Source organism: Oncorhynchus masou, chromosome 21 (assembly GCF_036934945.1).
Source record: "Oncorhynchus masou masou isolate Uvic2021 chromosome 21, UVic_Omas_1.1, whole genome shotgun sequence".
In the NCBI taxonomy this organism is placed as follows: Eukaryota; Metazoa; Chordata; class Actinopteri; order Salmoniformes; family Salmonidae; genus Oncorhynchus; species Oncorhynchus masou.
Window position 1 is genome coordinate 1,478,456 of NC_088232.1, and position 9,045 is coordinate 1,487,500.

General features: G+C 45.5%; 1 protein-coding gene across 2 annotated transcripts in view; it reads left to right on the forward strand.

The window, feature by feature from the left end:
• The first annotated feature begins 6,476 nt into the window (after window positions 1-6,476).
• LOC135507572 (endothelin receptor type B-like) overlaps window positions 6,477-9,045 on the forward strand; it is a 16,090-nt gene continuing 13,521 nt past the window's right edge. Inside the window, exons 1-2 of one of the 2 annotated variants that reach the window (XM_064927090.1) lie at window positions 6,477-6,840; window positions 8,290-8,890. In XM_064927090.1, the coding sequence (XP_064783162.1) occupies window positions 8,309-8,890 (582 nt within the window). In that variant the 5' untranslated portion in view covers window positions 6,477-6,840; window positions 8,290-8,308. Of the gene's footprint in view, window positions 6,841-7,830; window positions 8,053-8,289; window positions 8,891-9,045 lie in introns of those variants that run through there. The other variant, XM_064927091.1, reaches the window with a different exon arrangement.

Sequence of the window (9,045 nt, forward strand, 5' to 3'; positions counted from 1 at the left end):
TTTTCCTCAGCAGAGTCAGAGCTATAAAGGGGGGGGGGGGGTCAAGTGCAAGTGTTGGTTCAGGATTCATATTTTTTTTTACTGAGTAGAAGGCAATGCAAATGTTTTGAGTTTGTCGAAGAGGAGGTGCACGTAACAAATTTTGACTGATTTAAAATACTTTGTGTGTCACCTTCTGACCTTAGTTCCTTTGTTATGTCTTTGTTTTAGTTGGGTCAGGGTGTGAGTTGGGGTGGGTAGTCTATGTTCTTTTTTCTATGTTGTGTTTATGTGTTTGGCCTGGTATGGTTCTCAATCAGAGGCAGGTGTCGTTCGTTGTTGTGGGTGATTATTTTCTGTTTTGTGTCTTCACCAGACAGGACTGTTTCGTTGTCCTTTCGTTCTTTCACTTTGTTGTTTTATTATTCAGTGTTCAGTTGATTTATTAAATATTAACATGGACACATACCACGCTGCACATTGGTCCGATCTGTCATACTCCTCGTCAGAGAAGGACAAATTCCGTTACAGAATCACCCACCAACCAAGGACCAAGCAGCGTGGTATCGGGCAGCAGCGATCTCTGGACTCATGGACATTGGAGGAGATTTTAGATGGAAAAGGGCCCTGGGCACAGGCTGGGGAATATCGCCGCCCCAAGGCAGAGCTGGAGGCAGCAAAAGCTGAGCGGCGGCGATATAAGGAGGCAGCACGGCAGCGCGACAGGCACGAAAGGCAGCACACGGGGAGTGTGGCAGAGTCAGGTTGGAGACCTGAGCCCACTCCTCGTGCTTACCGGAAGAAGCGCAGTACTGGTCAGGCACCGTGTTATGCTGTCAAGCGCACGGTGTCGCCAGTACGCGCTCATAGCCCGGTGGGCTGTAGGCCAGCTCCCCGCAAGTGCCAAGCGAGAGTGGGCATCCAGCCAGGGCGTGTTGTGCCAGCACAGCGTGTTTGGTCTCCGGTACGCCGTTTCGGCCCAGGGTATGCTGCGCAGGCTCTGCGTGCTGTGTCTCCGAGGTGCTGGGAGTGTGCAGTGCGTTCTATGCCTGCGCTCCGCCCGTGCCGGGCGAATGTGGGTATTGAGCCTAAGGGAGAGGTGCGAGTGGTATGCACCAGATCTCCAGTGCTCACCCATAGCCTGGTTCAACCTGTGCCTGCACTCTGGATGGTCCGGGCTAAAATGGTGATCCAGCCGGGAGGAGTGGTGCCAAGGCTGCGCACTAGGGCTCCAGTGCTCCCCCACAGCCCGGGCCATCCGGTGTCTCCTCCAAGCACCAGGCCTCCTGTAGGTCTCCCCAGCCTGGTGGTTCCTGTGGCAGCCCCACGCAACAGTCTGTCTCTCTGTCTCCTCCCTCCAGGTCCGCCCGTCTGTCCTGAGCTGCCAGAGCTGCCCGTCTGTCCTGAGTTGCCAGAGACGTCCGTCTGTCCTGAGCTGCCAGAGACGCCCGTCTGTCCTGAGCTGCCAGAGCCGCCCGTCAGTCAGGAGCTGCCACAGCCACCCGTCAGTCAGGAGCTGCCACAGCCACCCGTCAGCCGGGAGCTGCCAGAGCCGCCCGTCACTCCGGCGCTGCCGTAGTCTCCAGCCTGTCCGGTGCTGCCGGAATCTCCCATCTATTCGGGACCCGCTGCAAGGGTTCCCAGTCCGAGGTGGGCGCCACTTAAGTGGGCCGAGACTATGGTGGAGTGGGGTCCACGACCCGCGCCAGAGCCGCCACCGTGGACAGACGCCCACCAACACCCTCCCCTATAGGTTCAGGGTTTGCGTCCGGAGTCCGCACCTTTGGGTTCTGTCACGTTCTGACCTTAGTTCCTTTGTTATGTCTTTGTTTTAGTTGGGTCAGGGCGTGAGTTGGGGTGGGTAGTCTATGTTCTTTTTTCTATGTTGTGTTTATGTGTTTGGCCTGGTATGGTTCTCAATCAGAGGCAGGTGTCATTCATTGCCTCTGATTGAGAATCATACTTAGGTAGCCTGTTTTTCCCATTTGAGTTGTGGGTGATTATTTTCTGTTTTGCGTCTTCACCAGACAGGACTGTTTCGTTGTCCTTTCGCTCTTTCACTTTGTTGTTTTGTTATTCAGTGTTCAGTTGATTTATTAAATATTAACATGGACACATACCACGCTGCGCATTGGTCCGATCTCTCATACTCCTCGTATGAGAGGACAAATTCCATTACATTGTGTATTGTTTTGCTTCCTGAGTTAGTAATTATTTCCCTCTGAAACAGACATCAGGCAAATGTGCTGAGGTGATGTCTTCAGCCTTGAGTACATCTTCAAGGGCTGTCCAAAAGGAGGAAAGAATGGACATACCCATTCAACGTCATTCTCTACGGGTCTAGACTCTAGCTCTTATCACCAAGCATGTGGGGTCAGATTAGAGCTCAGGTCTCCAAGAATGCGTTTGGGGCTCTAATTACCATGTCCAAGACAACACTATCAGTCCCCTGTCTCAGTCTGCTCTCAGAACACACTACTGTATGTATAGCCAGAAAGAATTATGAGCATAGCTTAATATTATCTGTTCACTTCTCTCCATGCATTGATTGAAATATGCTTATAGCATTGTAACTGCTGTAGGTAGTTGGAAGACGCTTTCAGGCTTTTTCACTTGTCCAGTGTCTGGTTCCAAAACAAATATGAAGTGAGCATAACTTCTTATGGCTGGGGGAAGTTTTGAGTAGCTAGGATGAATAAGGTGCCCAGAGTAAACTGCCTGCTACTCAGGCCCAGTTGCTAATATATGCATATTATTAGTATATTTGGATAGAAAACACTCTGACGTTTCTAAAACGGTTTGAATAATGTCTGTGAGTATAACAAAACTCAAATGGCAGGCAAAAACCTGAGAAGAAATCCAACCAGGAAGTGGGAAATCTGAGGTTTGTAGTTTTTCAAGTCATTGCCTATTGAATATACAGTGTCTATGGGGTCATATTGTACTTCCTAAGGCTTCCACTAAATGTCAACAGTCTTTAGAACCTTGTTTGGGGCTTCTACTGTGAAGGAGGGGGGAATGAGAGCTGATTGAGTCAGGGGTCTGCCAGAGTGGCATAAGCTGTTCACGCACGCTCACGTGAGAGCGACCTGCGTTCCATTGCATTTCTACAGACAAAGGAATTCTCCGGTTGAAACATTATTGAAGATTTATGTTAAAAAGATCCTAAAGATTGATTCTATACTGCGTTTGGCATGTTTCAACAAACTGTAATATGACTTTTTGTCTGAACTTTTGCCTGGACTTGCCCGCACCTCGTGAGTTTGGATTGTGTACTAAACGCGCAAACAAAAAGGAGGTATTTGGACATGCATTATGGACTTTATCGAACAAATCAAACATTTATTGTGGAACTGGGATTCCTGGGAGTGCATTCTGATGAAGATCATCAAAGGTAAGTGAATATTTATAATGCTATTTCTGACTTCTGTTGACTCCACAACATGGCGGATATCTGTATGGCTTGTTTTGGTGTCTGAGCGCTGTACTCAGATTATAGCATGGTGTGCTTTTTTGGTAAAACTTTTTTGAAATCTGACACAGCGGTTGAATACATATATTGTGTAACATGAAGTCCTATGAGTGTCATCTGATGAAGATCATCAAAGGTTAGTGATTCATTTATATCTCTATTTCTGCTTTTTGTGACTCCTCTCTTTGGCTGGAAAAATGGCTGTGTTTTTCTGTGACTAGGTGCAGACCTAGTTCTAGGGATGTGCTTTCCTCTTTCCGGGAACTGAAATTAATAACACATTTTTTTTCAAGTTGTGAGACAGCGAGGAGCCACCCTTTTCATGGCATTTGACCCTGCTCTGTCCCCAAAAAGGCAGTAAAAACACAAAACTCATCTTAGTCCGAGTACGTATTTCAGCCAAAATTTGTGATGTCAGATTCAGCTGAAAATTAGGATTTTGGGATCCTCTGCAAAAGTCTGACATATGTATTTCACAACAGAACGTGTTTCTTCACAGGCTTGATGAGTAATTTCCCATCATTCCTTATTGACTCAACCTCAGCCATTCTGATCTTAATCCAATCTTGATTGGATAACGGTCCGATGGCATATCGTTATGAAATAAATTGAACTCATATGCTAACATGAATTACACTATCACAACTGTGATAACACTTCCATCATTGAGTTATCCTGCATTCCCTTTTCCAAGTTGATCTGTTTTCACAGTAATCCCTCTCTCCAATTAACCAACAAATTCAGTCAAAGTAGAAAAAGTCACTACAGTTTGTCACTGATTGTCACAATAAAATTGGCCTCTAACTTCTTTCCCATTTCTCTCTCTCTTTTCCCTTTTTGTCATTTGGAGCAAGTGCCCCAGATAAGAAATTGCTTACATCCCACTCAGTGTGGGACTGGGTGGGTTGCTTCCCACAGGGTATGTACCAATGTGCAGAGAGCACACTTCGACAGATGCCATCAGAGAACAAGCATATGAATTACCAGGCAGCCTGCCATCCAGCGAGTTCACACAGAATGCCATTAATACCTGATGAACAGTCAGACAACAACACAACAACAACATGAAAGCCGTGGCAACTGGGACCCAGGTAAAAGTTCCATCATTTATATATTAATGGTTTTATTAACAAAGACTTCCAACTAGCAGCTAGCGAAACCCCTCAAAAGTTACAATGATGGAGGCGTCGAAGTTTGATGCCAGGCTGCAGCAACCAGGGGACCCGTCAGCGAATCACGTCCCGATGAATAAAAGATAACGCCACTGTTGACCAATAACTAATTCAGAAGCCATGAGATATTTATGGATACAATTAAAGAAAACACAATCCTTTTAAATTTAAATTGCGGTAGATATTAGCATTATCCAATGAAGTCACAATTTATATTAAGTTGGTAAAGTACCTTCACAAGTGTACTATAATTGGATGGGATCAGTGAATCTGTTATTGGGGATTAATTAAAAAAGCATGTTAAGTCTTTAAATGTTCTTTACTAAAATAGGGCACATGATGTTATGATCTACGTGATATTTTTCATTATTATTATACAATTAATAGTCAACCAATGATTAAATGCATAAAATATCTGAAACAATGAATACTAAGTGATGTATTTACACTATATAAAAAGTTGATATTTTCTCTCATATTCCATCTCATGACATGACACGCAAAACATTATTAATTGATTATCATAAATATTTCCACTTTTACAAGGTAACATTTTCCACAGGAGGCTCTGATAACGTCAGACACAGTGTTTTCATTAAAATGACGATGTGATCCAAAGTGTTGTTTAATGAGATGATTGCTACAGCCTGACCTTAATGGAAAGAAGCCTACCCTTAGGCCAGGAGAATGTACCAGCGAAGGGCACGGGGGAGGGAAGGGAATATTGGAGTGCTGCTGATACAGAAAACACTACTTTGCCCTCTCGGAGGATGTTCAATCAGCTTTTAGGAATGGCCCTTGACTTCGACAAGGCCTGGGGCCCACAAGTAATCAAGCAGTGTGTGTGTGTGTGTGTGTGTGTGTGTGTGTGTGTGTGTGTGTGTGTGTGTGTGTGTGTATGTGTGTGTGCACCTTATCTGTTTGCACGTTATCTTATCTTCCTCGTGATATGGAACTCCATTGTCCAGTTTCTTTATTTAGCTAAACAGTTGCTGTGTCAGCTCGTTGGGAGAGCGAAGGGCCGACCTTGGCCTGCTTGGATAGCCTCTCTTCCTGCTTTTAGACAATGTATTGATAACGGGCCCATTTGCTAAGTGTAGTATAGGTATGGAACGAGTAATGGACACCGATGGAGAGGCACTCACATCCCTCATCATTATTGAAATGCCTCACTCTTCTTTGTTACCTAGCAACTCACAACATCTACTGTATCTGTCTGGACATTATGTACTTTGTGCCGTACATGTCTATAGGACAATATATCAAACATTCCTTTGTTTAGTTTCAAACTAGTTTCTTTACTGTTTGGTGAATATGACAGCTGACAAACCTAATTAAGTGGAATAATCATGCATATTTATTTAAGGCATGCTACAAGAGATTGATACACTTGCAGCTTGTGTGGCACGTACAGTGATGGTGATTTAACTTTGGCCACCCACAGAGTTGTGATTGTAAAAAGTAATGCTTCAAAGAAAGTTTGGTTCCGCTCTCTTTACTACCCTTCCCTTTCCATCTCAACATGTTCAAATCAAGACGACTGGGACATGCACATTTAAATCCGACTGCCCTCCTCACATTTCCTTACGATGTTAATCTCGGTTTCCTTTAGTGGGAAGAAACAGTTGAGCCGTGTACAGGGCTAGAATCTGATCTGGGATCTGAGGAGAGGAGAGAGGGGCATACTGACTGCATAATGTTCCCAGATACCCGGTGCGTGAGTGTGTATGTGTGTGTATTGGAGTGCGTACTGCCCCTGAGATGATTTTCAGCAGGCGGTGCAGAGATGAGAGAGAGAGAGACGTGTGAGAGAGAGAGAGAGAGAGAGACAGAGAGAGGGAGAGAGAGAGAGAGAGAGAGAGAGATGTTTCCTATGGGGGGCCTGTTACCGAGGGGAGGGGGAGATTTACCGTCCCTCTCAGTCAAAGTGCCCCCTCCACTCCTGCTGCGCTCTGAGACACACTCAGACACACACACACATGCTCCCAACTCTCCACAGGAAAACCCAGAGCCTAATGCGCAGCACCTCATAGGCAGCACACTGCCACGTACGTTGGGCAAACCAAACCAAGTGGGACACTAACTCCGACTCTGCGACTTTGATAGTTGGTTAATTACTCATGTGATGTGATTCAGATGTCTAGGGGCTTCAGCAGAAAGTTCGCCTGACGGTTCCAACAGGGGAGGCAGGAGCAGACATTTTAGAAGAGCAGAGCGGTAGGTGAAAACCAAAGCTATTTATTATTTATCAATATATCAGTTTACGTGCTGTCACACAGGGTCCCAGTAGTGTGGTGCCTGATGCTAAACGGTGATGCTACATGAAGTGCTGGATGCTAAATAGGTTTTTGTGTACTAACTGGGTGACATCTGGGACTTTGAACAGGATGAAACACTCTTCATGGCTGGAGAGGCACTGTGTTCTGTTGTGATGAAAAAGTATTCAAATGTAGATCTCAGTTTTCTTTACCAACTTGGTCTGAATTCAGTGAGTCTAGATTGTACATTCATAGAAAGGGTTTTTCACTACTCTGTAAAGTTTTACCTGAAATACACTATTATATTACTTTGAATATAACCTGGCAATTATATACATGTAAGTATTTGATTTAAATATTGATAGTAGGGTAAATTTCTAACTGGTTAAAAAAGTATTTTAATATTTTGAGAGAACTTCAGATTCTTTTCATGTAACATCTTCACTCAACTCTCAAACAATACAAAAGCTGTATTGTGTAATATAATACTGACTAGACATGAGCCTGATCTGATTCTTTCATGTTAAAATGTCTCATTGTTTTCTAACCGCTAGTCTGAGTCTTTAAATTAAAACCAGAAGGGAGAATGCAGGGCAGAGGAAACCACACTGAAGAAGCCACGCAAGGGGCGCATTGTCAAAACAATATAAAGCCCTGCCTGGCTCTCTCTCTCTCTCTCTGTGTGTGTGTGTGTGTGTGTGTGTGTGTGTGTGTGTGTGTGTGTGTGTGTGTGTGTGTGTGTGTGTGTGTGTGTGTGTGTGTGTGTGTGTGTGTGTGTGTGTGTGTGTGAGAGAGCTTGTGTGTGTGTGTGTGTGTGTGTGTGTGTAATATGTGCTTGTAGCCCACACACTCCTATTAGCACAAAGGCTGTGCTGATTATTACTTCCAGAGATGAAGCAATGTAAAGAGGAGACTCTTCATAAGCTCACCCATCATATTGTTTGACTGTAACCAGTCGTGGCATCTTCCCATCTGTGCCCCCTCGGCAAAACCTGTTTGAAGTCTGAAGGAGTTTGTTTTACTTCCCCTAGCAGTTGGAGAGGATGGGAGAGGACCCACTGTGATGTGTAACTTTTGACTGACACATTCTGGTTTTGGCTCCATTTCTGAGGAGATGTTCCTGGATTGACATTTCAGTTGTGGCGGGGGAAATTAGAAGATTCGGACAAAAGTATACTTTCTTCCTCAATTGAGAAAGTTTTGTTTTTGTTGTGTTGCTTGCAAAGTTTGCTAGATGAAATAACCCATATACTTTTTTCCCTGTCTCCCTTCATCTCTCTCTCTCTGTGTCTCTCTCTCTCACTCTCTCTCGCTCTCCCCCCTCTCTCTCTAACTTGCTCCCCACCTCTCTCTCTAACTTGTTCCCCCTCTCTATCTCTCTCCCTCCCTTGTCTTTCTCGCTCACCAGCTCTCACCACCAGCAGTATATGGGGAACCCCTACACTATCTGTCCATCTCCTGAGACAAAGCGTGGAATGTGTTCTATAATGGTCGCCCCAATCGTACATGTGTTGGTGCTAATGGCCGTCATGGCCGCCCTGCCTGGCCCTGGAATGTGTCAGATAAACAGCACCACAGATGAGGGGGAGAAGGACTCCCTACCCCCAGACCAGGGCCTGGTCCTCCACAACACCCACATCACCCCCCAACCCCTGGGCTTCCACAGCACCAGCAGCCCCTTCCCGGAGCATGGGAGCCCCATCTCCACCAGGGGCCACCAGGGGCCCCAATGGCCCAGGGTCGGAGCTGGGTCTGGGGCCACAAACATCACCAGGATAAGGGCCCCTCCACCATGCACCATCGCCACTTCCATTCAAGGCCATTTCAAATACATCAACACAGTGATTTCTATCATAGTGTTTGTGGTGGGCATAGTGGGCAATGCCACCCTATTGAGAATTATCTACCAGAATAAATGCATGAGGAACGGGCCCAATGCCCTCATCGCCAGCCTGGCGCTGGGAGACCTCATCTACATCACCATAGATATACCCATCAATGTCTACAAGGTAAGAGACTCATATCCATCCTGTACACTGGACATCACAGTGAATTTTGCATGGATAAATTGAAGCATAATTGCATCTCTGAGAGAACGAGAGAGCGAGAGATTATTTCACTTGCTTTGGCAATGTAAACATATGTTTCCCATGCCAATAAAGCC